The sequence below is a fragment of the Corticium candelabrum genome, chromosome 9 (genome assembly GCF_963422355.1).
Source record: "Corticium candelabrum chromosome 9, ooCorCand1.1, whole genome shotgun sequence".
Lineage (NCBI taxonomy): Eukaryota > Metazoa > Porifera > Homoscleromorpha > Homosclerophorida > Plakinidae > Corticium > Corticium candelabrum.
This window is the reverse complement of record NC_085093.1, coordinates 4312739-4330002: the sequence shown is the minus strand read 5'-3', so window position 1 is coordinate 4330002 and position 17264 is coordinate 4312739. Positions and strand designations below refer to the sequence as shown.

Genomic DNA, 17264 nt, shown 5'->3' with positions numbered 1-17264 from the left:
TAAACGCAGACCAAGAGGAAGACGGCGCCGGCGCCCATGAAGTTCCGGGTGCTGGAACTGTTGCGGTCCTAGCAGTATGGCGACTTGCTTCACTGGTTACACCTACCACTGGCTGCAGCTGTAGGCGACGACTGTGCGGAAACGACGAGGCATCGGACACATTGGACTCTTCCACCAAGAGCGGGTCGCCGTAGAGTTGATAGCGATGACCAGCCGAGAGTCCGTCGAATCGACCTCCGGTATGAGGAAATATTGCCGCCCCGTTGTCATCCTCTCTTTTCAGGTAAATGACTTCTACCTACACAGTGATACGCAACACTGAATTTTGTCGATCACCTTAATAAATTAGTTAACAGTGTATGATTGTTTTAACATCTAAAGTTGTTCGCGCCGTGTACAACTTGACTTGCCTTGAAAACTCGAGACAGTCGCAAACTGCTCACGTCCGACAATTTCATTGGCAGCTCTTGCGTCCCTCGAAAAATGGTCACCATGTCAAATGGTCCACCTAACCGTCGTTGCCTGTCCGTCGTCTCCACACGCACACTGAAATGATTTTACTAACGATTGACGACTACTGACCGATACGACCTCCTTTAATAGAGCCGAGGCGGTCTGACCACGCCTAGCGAACGCTTCACAACATTAGTCAAAAACAATATGGGAAGATGCAAGTTGTGGTGACCTAACGTAGACGACGCTTACAAAACAACTGTAGTGGAGGCTGCGAAAGTCTACCCAAGAATGTCTTGCGGTGTGAGAAAGCAGTCGACCCGTCCAATTACTACCGAGCGGTGGTTCGGACTCTTCTAGAGCTGCAATGCGATGTGTTTTGACGTTTATTGTTAGCCACTCATGGGGTTAGCTAACTCTTCTCACAAACAACCAGACTAGAGGCTTCGAAGCAAATCGTTTAGCACTAGGTGGGGTGTGAGAACATACGGCCACGCCTTTCCCTCTTCTCGCAAACAGCTACCTCCGCACACTAGTTACTATAGTGTATCGATAAAGAAACTCTCTGAACATCAAAAGCTATAGGCTTTCCAAATGTACAAAAGCAATTTGCTAACCGTAGACATCATCACCCTTGCTAGATCTCACTCATGATCATTGAGGAAATTCCCCGGGAAGGCACGCCCTCAACTTGCATAGTATTGCAGTCGCTGTAATGGACGAGGCAGACATCAGACGAATGGTAGAAGAAGGCATTTCGCATTCAGAAATAAGCTATAGATTGAGGCGAAGACATCCTGGAGTTAGAGGACTTTCTGAGAGATCGGTGAGAAGATTTTGCTTTGAACACGACATCCACTCTAGCTCGGGTGTGTCGAATCGTGAGTTGAGGCAAATCGTTGAAGCCGGTGTTAGAGAGGTAAATTGTAAATATGTACATACTCTAAATATCTATATACATGTGATTACAACGTTGCTGAAATAAGGTTGGGCCAGCATACGGAAGGAAGATGATGAAGGGCTACTTGCAAACTAGAGGCTTTTGTGTATGGGAAAAGAGAGTTGGATGGGCTCTTGGACAAGTTGCTCCTGGATATCACAGAACGAGGCAAGCTCTTGCGCATCGACGAGTAAATCCCATACCCTATTACGCTCAATACTGTGGTCACAAAATGCACATAGACCAGAATGAAAAGCTTGTGATGTATGGAGTTACACATGTCCTCGCCATTGACGGCTATAGTGGATTCATTCTTGGCATCATCACGATGCCTATCAAAAACAACATTTTGATTTACAGCCACTTATTCCGACCTATCTTGATACAATTTGGTCTGTGGGATCAAATACGAGTTGACCATGGGAAAGAGTTCATTTTGTCTCTATACGTGCAAGAACGCTTAGCAAATTTAAGGCGAAATCAAAGAAGAGCTCCCCATGTTCAGTCAATGTCTAGGGAGGTATAGACACCAACATGAATGACACACAATGATTAGGATGTGATTGTAATATACTTAATTCTTTAATTACCTAGAATCATCCAGCGGAAAGAATATGGGTGGAAGTCAACCAAAGGGTTAATTATCCTGTTAAGGAATGCCTTAATGATCTGGTGGAAACCGACCAACTAGACTTGAACGATGACATTGTCAAGTTTTGTATCTCGTGGCTGGCTATGAGAGTGTGCCAGGCTGGAATAGAACTATTTGTTCTAGCGTGGAACAACCATTCTATTCCAGGTATAGGATAAAGTCTGCATATTACTGTCAATTAGCAACACACTTTGTGTAACTTTGCATATAGGGAAAGGAACTCCTAATCACAGAGTTCAAAATCACCAGGCTGTTAGACTTCCAGCAGGAATAATTCCAAGTGTAGACTACGCAGTGCAGTTATTCGAAGGAGAGGGAGGAATTTTGAGAAGGCCAACAGAATATGGCAATGATCCGATTGCGGACAACGCCATCCACTTGGCCAGAAGTCAATATTTTACATTAAACCACGGAACCTACAATGATCTCTACTCAGCAACAGTAAACGGCTATTATACTCCATTTCATGACGCTTGGCGCTATTTCTATCATTTGACAATTACTTTGTAATAGTTGCATGATGAAAAATAGCCATTGGAGTACCGCTTCAAGAGAGAACCTAAAAAATAGCGACTGCAATACTAACTGGTTGTGCAAGTTGAGAGCGTGCCTTCCCGGGGAATTTCCTCAATGATCATGAGTGAGATCTAGCAAGGGTGATGATGTCTACGGTTAGCAAATTGCTTTTGTACATTTGGAAAGCCTATAGCTTTTGATGTTCAGAGAGTTTCTTTATCGATACACTATAGTAGCTAGTGTGCGGAGGTAGCTGTTTGCGAGAAGAGGGAAAGGCGTGGCCGTATGTTCTCACACCCCACCTAGTGCTAAACGATTTGCTTCGAAGCCTCTAGTCTGATTGTTTGTGAGAAGAGTTAGCTAACCCCATGAGTGGCTAACAATAAACGTCAAAGCAAATCGCATTGCAGCTCTAGAAGAGTCCGAACCATCGCTCGGTAGTAATTGGACGGGTCGACTGCTTTCTCACACCGCAAGACATTCTTGGGTAGACTTTCGCAGCCTCCACTACAGTTGTTTTGTAAGCGTCGTCTACGTTAGGTCACCACAACTTGCATCTCCCCATATTGTTTTTGACTAATAATAATAAGAGTTGTCAAGAGTTGCCAATGTGATTTGGCACGTGACGGAAAGCAAAGTAAAAACAAACACCTGCTAGCGTGTTGGAAACGTGCTCTCCTGAGACACGCGTGCGAATGGAAGCCCTGCTGGGACCCCCGCTGAGACCCCTGCTGTGTCTAGCGTCTTCGGTCATTTCAATTTTCTATTTTCTATTTTCTATTCATGTTAGAAATAGAAAAGCGAACAGCGCGTTCAAGTTTCTAGTTTTGAGCACATAGGTGCCTAAAAATCAAATTTTAAAAGATAAATCTAAAGATCACAAGCATCAACACATCAAAAGATGAAAACCATTTTACAAAAATATGGAAAATTAAAAATTAAAAATTTAAAAATTTAAAATTAAAATTTAATAAACACAACAATTTTAAATAAGAATGCAAGTAAAAAATTAAAAATTAAGAATTAAAAATTAAAAAATTACTAAAAATTAAAAATTGAAAAATGAAAACATGAAAATTGAAATGTAGAAAATTAAATGGCCGAACCGTCCACTGACCCCACAAGACTTAGTATTGTCAAGAAATGTTGCTATAAATAGGAATATTAATAACTAAGTTTGGTTTTCACCATGCACCCATGTGTGCCTAAACTGATATTCTTGACACTGATTACGGTAGACAAATAATACAATTAAAAATAACTTTTTGTAAAATTATTTTTGTGTGTTTTAGACGTAGCGATGGCGGCAGGATTCAGTGCAATAAATGGATCATTTGCAAAAGTTAATTTAGATATTAAAAGGACGTCTTCAAACATTTCTGTTATTCTAAGACCAGACGATAAAGATGGATTGATTCTGCGTTATGGAGGATCTAGTCTAGATTTTCTCGAGATTGAGTTAAGCGACGGTTTTGTCCAATTTCGCTACCATCTAGGCAATGAGACGGCTACCATAAGAAGTAGCAACAAGATGTCTTTGTACAGGTGGCACGCCATTACAGCCGAACGTCGACATCAACAAGGTGAGCCACATAACCTTGATGGTAAATATCAGGGACGTAGCCGCCGGACTCGCAGGTCCAGTTGGTCTGGTTTCAGCCGGACTACTTTTCACATATCCGTACTGTCACTAACGGACCATTCCTGGCAATTTCCGAATTAGGGCATAGCTGACTAAATAATTTTTTATTTAATTAGTCTGAGACATATTCATATCAAGTGCTTGCAGCCCTGCAGATCAGAACGAATACAGCTCGTAGACCTGTTCATTCTTGGTTTATTAAAAAGCAGATAGTAAGTGGAACCAGATGTTGTTGTTTCTGTCACCTCCCTCTAATGCCTCATCACTCATTGAACTTTTTGTTTCCTACCAGATCGACCCTTCTGAAAGTCTAAGGATTAACTGTGTGCTGCATCGTACTCTGCACAGACCCAATGCATGACCTCTTTGCTTCTCAATAAAGAGACCCTTCTGCATGGGAGTCTAAGAATTAACCCAGTGCTGCATCGGACTCTACACAGACGCAATGCATGGTTGTATAGACCTGGCCACCTTTTCGCTAGGACGTCGATGACGCTCAAGGCGTTGCATTCTGTTTCTACATTGCTATGTAACACGAGAGAATAATTATCTTTTGTGTCTGCCTTCACATGCGCGTGTCTGCGCAAGCTTTTTAATTCAACCGGATCATGCACTTTTAAACTGCCGGCTACGGCCCTGAATATGTTGACGTATACCGTGCACTCCTTTAACGATTTTCTTTTTTGTGTGTATACATAGGTTGGTTAACAGTAGATGGGCAACTTTCTACAGGAATGCCATTAGGACCTCTTATTAAATTGGATCCTCATCCTCGAGTTCTCTTTGTTGGTGGACACGATGACATGTCGGTAAAGTGTGTATGCATGCGTAAATATTACTTAGAAGTGAATCTAGAATTGGTTGTGTTCTTCACAGGTTACGGCAACTAAAGGATTTTCCGGTTGCATCAGTTATCTAAAGATTAATGATTATGTCGTCAATCTGACAAACTCCCTTTCTTCAATGGCAATTACAGAATGCATCGAAAGCCAATGTGACGCTACATGCAATGAAAGAAGAAACGATTTGTTTGGAATCAGCAACAACAAGTATGCTTGCAGATGCAATAATGCAAGCTTGTTGCCCATCTGTCATCTTGACGTCGACGAATGCGCTTTGGGGCAGGATAATTGCTCACAAGGCACGAAATGTGTTAATACCCTCAATGGATTTGATTGTATATTCAAGTGTACGTGTGACACGTGTTATAACAACGGCACGTGTCAAGAACATTTGTACAGTGGAATAAAAACATGTGAATGTCAATCGAATTATACCGGATTACGATGTGAGACTTACCTCGACGGTTGTTGGCCAACGCCTTGTGTTTACGGAACATGTGTACCGATAGAGAGTGGCACAACTTGTCTCTGTAGGACTGGTTTTACAGGACGTTATTGCGACGTGGAAATAATAGACAAATGTCTGTCATCACCTTGTGACCATCAAGGCACGTGCTCTGATCACGTTTGTGGATACACTTGCACCTGTAAAGACGGATATGCTGGAGCAAACTGTGAAATCAATATTAATGAATGCGGGAGCAATCCTTGTAAAGAAAACCAATTATGTCAAGATGACATCAATCGATATCGTTGTGTGCGTGTGCACAACGCGTGCGACGACAATGTGTGTGAACACGATGGCGTCTGTCTTCGACTCTCCGACAAAAATCATTGCTACTGCACGAACGGATATCACGGTGTCCACTGCGAAGTCGAAGTCAACGAGTGCAGTTCTAGTCTTTGCTCCAACGGATCTTCTTGTATCGACGGTATCGGTAACTACACGTGTGTCTGCCCGCCAAAATTTACCGGTCGGCACTGTGACATAGTAATGACTGATTGTGAAATATCAGAGTGTGGGAGTAATGGTAAGTGCTTGAATGGCACGTGTATATGTCTCGACGGCTACACGGGTAAAGGATGTGAAAGTGAGATCGACCCTTGTCTTTCGTCAAGCTGTGATTACGGGGCAAAATGCGTGTCTGACTATCCGTCTTATACGTGTTCGTGTCCGACAGGAGCAATTGGTCGCCATTGCGAAATTTTCCAATATTGTGGTAGTTATAGTGAAGAGTTTGTGTCGGATTTTGACGACCTTAGAGCAATCTCGTACGGAGAAGGTGCAGTTCAAGTATCCTGGAATCTACGGAATGCGAGCAATAAGCCGGAAACAAAGACGGGATTTCGAGTTCTGCGATATTTGTTAGAATACAGCACTCTCGACAATTTGTTCGCTCAAAATGTTACGGTTAACGGCAACGACGTGGTTTTTAAAAATCTAGGCTACATGAAATTTCGTTTTCGAATCGCTTCGATTATCAACGGCCAGGACAGGCTCGTCTGCAGCAATTTTTCAAACTTCTTGGGACCTGTTACGCCAAACATCTCTCGTTAGTTGCATCTTTTTAGTTTCTTTTATGTCTATATCTATGTCTATGATCAATTAATTAATTAATTAGTTTGAGATTGCTTTCTATTTTAGATCCGACATCACAACCGAGCAACGTCACTGTACACTCTGTGGAGCCGAATCAACTTTCGGTCACATGGAATCCCATCGACCCAAACTTTGCCGGCGGTCCGAATCCTCAATACATCGTATACTGCACGCCGCTCGCTCCCTTTACGTCACGCTCTTACAATCTCACTGCTTCGACTACTTATGCCGACATCGGCGGTCTAGATGAAGATACGTTGTATAAAGTCGAAGTGTCGGCTGTGGTCGTTTTGTCTAGAGAAAGAGAACTTGTAGGACCCAGGAGCAAGCTGGTGATAATAAGAACAAGTTTGGCATGTGAGACTACATTGTGTTGCGTTCAAGTGTTTCACCACTATCGCTGGTTTCCTTGTAGTTATTCCTTTTCCAGAGAACGTCGAGGTTGTGCCTTTAGACTGGCGCAGCGCTCGTGTTACGTGGAGATTGTCATCTGTTGTATCTAATGATCCCAGTGTGAATATCTCTATCTACTTATTCAACCAAACAAATATAATCAGCAGATATGTTCTTCCTTTTAATCAACGCCACTTAAATCTTGTGGATCTATCACCTGATACAATTTATAATTTGAAGGCAGCTATCAACAGCTCAAAAGGAAACAGCAAAGAAACCAACGAGACCATATTTAGAACTGTTGGTGAGATATACAATACATAATAAATTTATGATTTTGGTTTTATTCTGTGTACTGTACTGTTTTAACAGATTCGAATGACTGGAATTTTACGCTTTTGACTCATAATTCTACTTCTCTTGGCGTCATATGGATGGTGCCAAGGCAGAACAAAACTGCTAATGGATCTGTCAGGTTGATAATTACGAAACAAACACATGAAACCAGATTAGTGCGCAATGCAACGAATGTCGAGAAATTAGTTGATATATTAAACGAAGAAGCGTTACTGACTGGTTTGCTGTCTTCGTTCCTCTACAAAGTTCAAATTATTGTTTCGCTGTCAAATAAAACGGAAATTGATTTTGGCTACTTTTATCAATTCACTGACCAATCAGGTGAGAAAACTGGCGTACACGTACTAGTATTGAAAAGATAAATAAAAATATTCATGCATGTCTGCTACAATAATGTTTGTTACATACAGCTCCATCTAAACCAAGGAACATTAGTGTCGTACTTGGTAACGATCCATCAGTGGCTCAAGTGTTTTGGGATGCGCCAATTAATCCAAACGGCCAAGTTGGTTATCGCCTGCGATATTACGGCAATTCATCCGTTCATACTTGTCTCGAGGCACAGGAACGTGTCGTTGACGTGATAGACAACCAACAATGGCTCATTACAGACTTGAAACCATTTGAAGAGTACACAGTGCAAGTTACGTCATATAATTTGTTGCACAACATTAGCTGCTGTTTATTAAACGACAACGAAACGGCGGAAATATGTACGTTTTGGACGCCAAGGTCACGTAAGTCTCTCGTTTTAAAAGTGCGCGCTCGCGCGCGCGTGTGTCTGTGAGTGTATGTGTGTGTGATTATAATCATACACATGGTTGTCCAAACCTAAATTCTATTTAACGTATACGATACTTTTAGGTCTGAATGCTCCGAAGTCTATAAGAGTATTGAGCAACAAGTCTGGTGGAATAGAAGTACATTGGGACAACGATAGTTGCCTTTATGACAAACCCGTGTCCGTCTCTGTCTATTACGCTCCTGTCGTCGTTGCTCGAAAGCAAAAACACTTTCCTCTCATCGTCAGTCATATCATCGATTTGTCAAAACCTCTTCACAAAACATATTATTATATTAGTGGAGAATATTTGCAAAGAAACAGCACGTACGCAGTTTGGATGCAACTGGATGCCCAAGATGAACGAGGATTTTACTCTCAAATATTCTATCGAACGTCTCTGCTTACACGTAATTTGTATATACAATATGTTATAACTATAGTGTATACCTTTGTTTGTAAATTTGTTATGTAGATCCACAAGACGAAGTATCAGCGTTATCTGTGTGGAACCGAACGTCCAACTCTATTTCTCTTAAATGGAAAGTGCCCAGTGGAAAGTCACTCAACGACGATACGGGATTCTTTTTCTATCGCATCAAGTGGCAATCTGAGTCGAACACGGCTAGCGGCGACTTTGACTATTACTCTGAAAGAACATATGATAACAACTTTCTCAGGGACAATTACACCGTTAGAGATCTCCAACCGGCAAATCTTTATGAACTATGTATTTACGTTGCAACCATCGACAAAAAGAACAGAAAAGTACTGTTGGGACCATCACAATGCGTGAACGATTCTACTGACTTTCTAAGTAAGTCGTACAGTACAGATGCATTTCTGTATTATTCAATTTATATTTGTTTATATATTTATTATTTTTAATTTTATATATAATATGTGTAGATTGTATTCAATATGTGTATTTTATTAGAACCTTCTGATACCTTTTTCGACTTGCGTTTATTGGGATGTCCAAGTGTACCATCCCATTCCACAGTATCTTGGAACTTAAACGAACACAAACAACCCGGACCGATCAATAGACAAAACATAACACTTAGATACACGTCAGCAGATGAACTAGAACACACACACACAAATACACACACAAAGACACAAACACACACACACACACACACACACACACACACACACACACACACACACACACACACACACTATAACTGAACTTTGTATGTTTGTCTGATTTACAGAAGCATTTACAGCCTGGGTAGTTCCCATTTCTGTTCTTGCCGCGCTTTTTGTCGTTTCCACAACTTTAGTTTCCTTGTATTACATTTATCGTTGGAGACCAAAGAAAGTGCTGGAAAGAGAATTGGACGACGACGGTTTGCGGCGCGTCGAGCTCCAACGCAACAATATAGACTTACCGGATGACACCAAGAAGCTCGGATCAGGAACATTCGGCTGCGTGATGATGGGATGGATATGCTCGCACAATGAAAATATACGAGTGGCTGTCAAACAACTACAAACAAACAGTAGTTATGACTTGAAAAGTGACTTCATTAGAGAAGCAAAGATTTCCTTGCGTGTCGATCACGTGAACGTCGTACGCTTGCTGCACGTCTGCTCTCAAGAAGAACCTTATCTTATGATTATGGAATACGTCAATAGGGTAAACCATATCATTACTTTGTATGATTAGCGTGCTAGATAATACAGTAACAGCCATATACCACGCTAATGATATGATAAATTATTTATACCATGGTCACGTGTAAGTGAAAGTGCAATAATAACCGGAAGTAACTTATTGCACACTTGCCGTGCAATACTTCATATACACCACCTCAGTACTCGCTCATGACTGGTCGCACGTCACGTGACCATGGTATATATAGTCTTGTATACGGCTTTACCTTATATCTCTTCCAGGGAAATCTAAACCGACTGCTCACAATTTTGAAACCAAAAATAGCAGAGAATCTGGCATCAACGTTTGCTGCTCTTAAATGCGACCTTCTCCATCAGATTGCATGCGGTCTTCAAGCGGTCAGTAAACTAAATATCATTCATCGTGATATCGCAGCCAGAAACTGCTTGATTCACGAAGAAGGTGAAAGACTGATTGTCAAAGTGAGCGATTTTGGAATGGCCGTCGTCATCGACGAAGAATTCGGAGAAGTTCGAATGAAAAAGGGAGAAGGAAACGTACCGTTTCGATGGATGAGTCCGGAGGCTTCGTACGAAAGGCGATACAGCGAGAAAAGTGACGTGTGGTCGTTTGCTGTTCTCTGCTGGGAAGTTTATAGTTTTGGTTTGACGCCATACCCTTGGCTGTCAAACACTGACCTATTTCGCTATATTTCTAATCGCCTCCCTCTACCTCCTCTACCATTTCTCATCACTACCGAGGTAGGAAATTCTCTTCTCATTCCAATGCAAGAGCAAGAGCTACTGTTCGATTGCTGGAAGATTGACGTCGATCAACGTCCTTGTTTTGACGACGTCGTCAATACTTTGGAGTGTACATTGAAAGTTTACGGAAATGCACTGGATGACGACTTGCTCACTGTTAAAGAACTGATGCTAGCTGGTGTCGTAGAAAACAATGAGGTCGAGAATACGGCACTATAATTGACTTGCATTGTGCGATAGCAGATTGCACAGTTAACCTAGTCGATTAGATGTTTTCTGTTTCTTCTCGTAGCATAGACTGTTATGCCTAGTCACAACACTTGTCAACTGCACGGCCTGATAAAACAGGCCAGGTCTATCTCTAGATATTACTAGTCCTCTTGTTGTTGATATGGAAAGCGCCATTGTTGTCAGAGAAGACTTCAAGTGCATGTACAGTGCTTTACAACTGTGTAGTATACACTTGAATGATTCACAGCCACGATGTTGTACCAATGCAGAGTCATTTGCATCGAAAGCCAGCGGTACACGTTATCCTGACACGTGACCGCAAGTATAAACACGTACATTGTTGGAAACGCGATGACCAAACAAATATGTTGGAATGAGACCCCCCTGAGGTACTACGCTAAGTATCCTTTCAATTTACTAGTCCCACTAGAAATTAGTGTTCTACCGATACCGATATGTCGGATAAGTATCGGCCTATACCAATACTGACATTTCAATTATTTGTTGTAGTGTTCGAGCCTTGCCACCTCTGCGACACCCGAACTAAACGTGAAATTCTAGTGCTAGGCAGGTTAAACCAAATTTGCTGGGTTGCGTATGCAGCTGCGTTCTGCATGCTTTCCGTAACGAATTTACTGGCAGATGCGACATGGGATACGATTTTTGAGACCGGACGTCAATCGTCGACACGTCTGCATCCGTTTACACTGTCAGTTGCAAAACCGAATAGAACAATGTTCGCAACAATGTCAACAGTCCTGGATATTAGGAATTACCATGTTGTTTGGCGTCTGATTTTGCCACGCATGTTTGCTAACATATATACGTAAGTCCGAACTAAATCGAGCTTAGCTTTTCGATAGTGAGTGACAGAATTGAGAGTCGGTATTAGATAGCATCGTATCCAGGTCCTCATGCGCGGCTGGGACGGTAATCGACATATTAGGTTGCTGTTTCCATGGTGATAGAAAAATAGTGACCCCGACTACAAATATGCCTTCAAGCTAAAAATTTGTAATAATTAATTATTATGTAGTTGTCATTAGTTTGACAACCAGGTTTCAAAAATGTTCTGGTTATTTATTCAGCACAAGATAATCTAATAGATCAAGAATTGGTATAAAGACAGTTGTTAACATACTTATTTGATGAACCTCTTGAAGTACTGTATACCATCAAGAATCTCAATACCGTGGAAGATATCGCACACTCTTGCACCTGGAAATGAGCAAACTTGATCTGATGCTTTACTGAGACAGTCTTGCTCTACCTTTCGTAAAGGCAAGAGCACGGTTTCAAACAAAAGAAAAATCTTTGTGTCAAAGACACAGCAAGGCATGCAACGTCTGCATAAAAACGTTATTGTTCTTTGTCAACTGTTTCTGTAGAAGATGCCAACCAAAAACATTTTATGGATTTGAGTATCGGATCATTTTCTAGTATCCAGTTTGTAGCATCATGCTGGCATAGATACATTTGGCTATTCGGTATTCTACAGCAGTTCTTTTAGTAAGAATTTAGGGATTAAAGAAATTTACCTTATATATTCTCGTATTTAATAATGTTTAATATCAGCAGTTGACAACTTGTGTCACCAATGTTTACATGATTAGAGAGAGAAGACGAAACAAATTTAGAGCAAAAGCAAACAAACTAAAGTAACAAAGAAAAACTAACATAGCAGTGCATGCATGCACTAGCGCTAGGTGTCTGTGAAGAGTTCAGTCGCAATTAATTCTCATCTTGAGCAGCTTAATCTAGGCAAGTCCGACTGGGCACAGCTTTATCTAGAAGGCCACATTCGGTGTCGTTAGTAAGCGTTGGCTGAGTACCATTGCAAAAAAGGTCACCATGAAATAATGTCTTTGGTACGAGTACAGGTAACTTCCGTCCAGAATGTAAACCATCTTCTATTTCGCTGTCAAACGAGATTCTGTCGAACAGCCAACGAATGAGTGTTCGAGTTGTTGACATCATAATAGCCATCGACATCGACACCAAAAATGATATCGACAACAAAATCGACATCGACCTTAAAATTAAAGAAAGAGAAATCGCAGTAGATCGATTGTGGATAGTTGTTAATATTCCTTGGCTGCTGTGCATGCGGGTACGTCTGTACTTGACTTATCAGCTCGTTCCACTTTGCTTGCACTATGCTCCAGTCAGTATGTTTAAAGACCGGAATATAGCGCGTGTCATTATCAAAATAGTAGATGCGTGAAATAGTAATGCTCTCTGCCTTCCAACATTCATTGTTCTCTTTCAATTGCAATAATTTTTTGCGGAGTCGACATCCTTTGTAACTACAACCTCCAGAAGATGGTTCACGTTTCAGTTCAACGCCTCCTTCTTTGGCTGCCATTGGGTTAGATCTTTGCAATGCCGATACTCTTTCTACTGTCTGTTTGTTGACCAAACGAAGACGTTCTTCCACAGATGAGTGGAGTAATGATAAATATTAATCTTATGTAAGAAACGATGGTTTAGTTTTCTGTCAGCAGTAGCAATAAAATATACAGCTGCAAAAAAACACCAAGATTTGTCAATGAAATAACAAGGTAATGATTTGCGTTCTTATACATACCGTCTATTGTTACATTGTGGGTCTCACTCCAACTCTTTTCGTTTTGCAAACTCCTGTAATCTTCTCAGGTCTACCTTGCGTCGCTCCTTCTATTCTAAGAGTCCATCAGATGCTTTTGCCTTCAATTTCTTCATGATCTGCAAAATAGTGTACTTGAATATTGTACGTGCCTTCTAATGTTCTGCTAGGCGATGCTTGGAAATCTGAATCAATGACGTAATGCTCAGGACCGTAACCTCGTACGTTGTCGTAATCAAAGTATGATGTATCAAACCCTCCTTTATCTACGTAATAAATGTGTCCCTTCCACCTGGTTCAAAAACGTCTAATTCAATATCAGACGCTCCATCATCCCATGTAAGTGTCACAGTTAGCAAATTTAGTTTTTCTGTTCTGGTTATGTGTTGTTGGAATAGCCATTGCGGATATAAAGACTTGCTACTGGCGGCCGGTGAGGTACAAAAAGAGAACCACACCTGGTCCTAGAAATGATTCTCGATGGAACGTATCCGCCAGCTACAAATACAATCTTAGACTGTCCATTGTCGATGTCTACTATAACTTTTGTGAAGCGACCGAAAGAATCTAAAAGTACGTGTCCGCTAGCTACGGATTGTCCCTCAGAATCATTACTAAACACATACGAAAAGACAACGGCAGGCAATGGCTGCCCAGGCTTGGGAACAACTCTGCCACGTACGGTAATTGAGTTGGCCGTTATGTTGGTATCAAATGGATCGAGCACAATGTCTGTCATATCAAGTGCAAATCATCAATTTATTTCGTAATTTTGTGCATCAATTATCTTACCTGGAGAGTTGGAATCGTTGAAGGCGCTAAACACCTAATTGTAAATCGTTTCCATATCAGAGTCACTTATTTGAAAAGCTGTGTGGCTGTAGGCACGAAATCGGTTATATCCGCCGTTACGGTAAGAGTCAAACTTTTCTGTAGACAAGTCAAACGACAGTGTTTGCTCTTCAGATCCCAAGCGGGGGTCATAGACTGAAAACAATTTCATGCTGTATTTGTAAACGAAGACGGCATGACCAGGTACTCCAAATTCGTCAGAATTTTCCATCGCAATAAGCTGCGGAGCGTGAGACACAAAGAGAGAATGGATGAGAACTTCAAACGTTTCTAGATCGAACACGGACTCCGGTTGAGGTGGTGGGTCAGCGCAGCGCACTTGCAGGAGCGTCAGCAAGCGGTCAAGCAAGTCGGTCGACCATTCTTTACTTGCAGTCTGCAGAGTCTCTTCTTTAGAAACACAGAACCACATTGCAAATATCGTCATTCCGTTGTACGTCGGCCAAAGAAAAGTAGCAAACGGAGGCCAGCCGTTGCGCTGAGGTGTAAATCTTGTATCAATAGAATAACTTCTCATCCACTGTGAAAGTTTCGTGTGTGAAACAGAAACAAAAACGACTTGTGACAAAGAATTGGTAAAAGATTCAATTGCAGTCGAATTCTCGGCACTGATCGCAAGCCCCATTGCTTCAAGAGAGTTTGTGCGAGAGTCGTACAAGTACGGGTACACGACGTCATATTCACCTGTCTTTTCCGGCTCCACTTCTACCTTGATATTCTCTTTAAATACACGACCGAACAGTTGAAACTCGCTCTCAGAATCATTGGAGACAGCTGACATGTCGAGTAATCTCACTGCAGCTGCGTTTTTTGAAAGTCCTTTCGCAGACACATTGTGGTATGATGCAGACACTCTGACACGGTTGCTAGACACCACGCCTACCGGAGCATCCAGAGCAAAACGTTTTAGTCTTCCTGTCGTTGCTGTAATCCTCTCTCCATTTGGATCGAGTCCTACGTCTTGGACAAGAGGTTCAGGATCGTAGAAAGCATCGAAGGTTACGGCATCCATGTGAGCCAATGGGCATCCATCATTTCCTGGTACGGTCCCACCGTTCTCGTTCAGAAATACTTCCTCGCACACGTCGAAGTGAGCGCCGTTGACGTGAAGCGTTGCGTTACAGTTACAAAAAACCCGTTTCTTGACTGCACATCGCTCTACAGCGGCGAGTAGACAACAAATCCGTTGCATCGACATTTCACGTGCCCAGTTGGCTCACACAACCGGTTAATATCGAAGGTAACGACGAGCAGCTTTACTGCAACCAGCGCAATAACGACGATGACGAACAATCTGCTAGTTGTATCCATCTGCTCGGTTTGACGCGGCAGACTGTAGGGACCCCGTTATCTCGTCCACTAATCTATATTGGCAGAATGGGTGGGCTGTGTATTGTTCGAAATAATATTTAGAGCCTTGCCACCTCTGCGATACCCGACTCATACGTGCTCTACGCGTCCACGGAAATTCTAATGCTAATCAGGCTAAGATAAATCCGCTTGGGTGCGTACAGCTGCGTTCAGTGCGCGTTTCGTAACGAATTTGCTGGCAGATGCGATGTCAGACATATTGTTGAGACCGTATGTGTATAGTTCTTAACACGTCCGTATCCGTCTACACAATGAGTTGCAAAATCGCATAGAGTTAGTAACGTGCGTCTCTTGAACACTTGTTTAATCTACGGGCTTCTGCGTTTTGTTTGTGTCTATACGTGCCAGCGGCAGATCCATGCACGATATTGCTGAGTGGTGGTGCTGTGATATCGTATACAAGATGAAACATTGACGGAAATATATTTTGGCTGTTTGTTAAGAAAATTGACGACAAATAGATATTAGCGGATTTTATTTTTGGCGGTTGGACATCGTTGTTTGATAACTAAGATATGTCTTACCATAAATGGTCTTGATGTGTTTGTGATTGACAGCTGTGTTCGTGGCTCACATTTTCTTAGCTTACTGCATGGTCTCCAACTATTGCATAGCCATAATCTTCCTGATCCACGTGCCTGATGACGTCAACATATCCCGGAGGCCAAATTGATGGTGGATTTTATATTGGCGGTCGCTAAATATCTGCCAAAATAAATTCCTTACAATAGTTCATCTTATATCATACTTTTTATTTATGACGTCACAATAAATAAATTATTTTTGAAAGTATAAAATTTGAACTTAAAAACAAGTTTAGAAAACGAGTTTCAAAACTGTAATTGACTTTTCATCCTTAAGGGTTGCGGTCGAAGTAACAGTCCCGGAAGTATAAGTGTCCCGGATAAGGTAGGGCAAGTTAATGGACCGACGACGGATGCTGCACTCATTCGTGAACTGGGAGAAAACATAATACGAACTGATAATTGTGTCTGAGACCCAGTAAAGGCTTGAGAGAAAAACGCGCGCCCTCCGCGCCCAAGCCTAGATGCAAAAGACGGAAAGAGCGTTTATTGTTTGCAGCAGAGACTCTGCAATTCTAGATGGGCGTAGCAAGAGCTATATTTTTTAAAATTGGGTAGGTGGACTGAGAAATTGCCAAATTTAATAAAAAAAATAATACAAAAACATTATGCAGCGGCTCAACCAGACGAAATTTTAAGCAACGCTGTTGGTTAGAGGTATATTTACCTCAGAGCAACGCTTTAAAGTCTTATGCGCATGTGTTTTAAAGAATTCAGTTAGTATTAAAGCCTTTGTAACGTTTGCCTGTAGAGAACATTTTATTTAGTGCATTAAAAAACTTCTAATGTTTTATGACATGATACATAACCAATTATTCTGTTCTTGGTTGGGCTTAGCCTCGTCTCCAGACTCTCTCGCGATAGTCTTGTCCGGTGTTTGTATGAAAATTCCGGGCGCGAGAATCAATGTGTCACGTGTTCTTGTACTTTGTCTCATCTCTTTCAGTTGCTTTGTTGTTATGGTTTTTGCTGTGTTCTAACTAAGTCTTAACATAGTCGCCGATATCTATACTATAGATTGTGAACACCTGCTGGGCTGCTCTGCATACGGGTAACT

At 41.7% G+C, this 17264-nt stretch overlaps 2 protein-coding genes across 2 annotated transcripts in view; both read left to right on the top strand.

Moving 5' to 3' along the window:
• The window catches only part of LOC134184654 (uncharacterized), a 16296-nt gene extending 5513 nt beyond the window's left edge, over positions 1 to 10783 (top strand). Inside the window, exons 2-12 of the mRNA XM_062652400.1 lie at positions 3854 to 4144; positions 4903 to 5012; positions 5080 to 6598; positions 6691 to 7002; positions 7061 to 7342; positions 7411 to 7716; positions 7806 to 8132; positions 8260 to 8586; positions 8652 to 8993; positions 9397 to 9821; positions 10082 to 10783. Coding sequence (XP_062508384.1) covers positions 3854 to 4144; positions 4903 to 5012; positions 5080 to 6598; positions 6691 to 7002; positions 7061 to 7342; positions 7411 to 7716; positions 7806 to 8132; positions 8260 to 8586; positions 8652 to 8993; positions 9397 to 9821; positions 10082 to 10783 — 4943 coding nt within the window. The remainder of the gene's footprint in view (positions 1 to 3853; positions 4145 to 4902; positions 5013 to 5079; positions 6599 to 6690; positions 7003 to 7060; positions 7343 to 7410; positions 7717 to 7805; positions 8133 to 8259; positions 8587 to 8651; positions 8994 to 9396; positions 9822 to 10081) is intronic.
• On the top strand, positions 1169 to 2295 carry LOC134183992 (uncharacterized). Its single transcript, XM_062651590.1, has 3 exons — positions 1169 to 1372; positions 1440 to 1913; positions 1988 to 2295. The coding sequence occupies exons 1-3, from the start codon at positions 1169 to 1171 to the stop codon at positions 2201 to 2203; spliced, it is 894 nt and encodes a 297-aa protein (XP_062507574.1). The 3' UTR covers positions 2204 to 2295.
• Positions 10784 to 17264: the final 6481 nt, after the last annotated feature.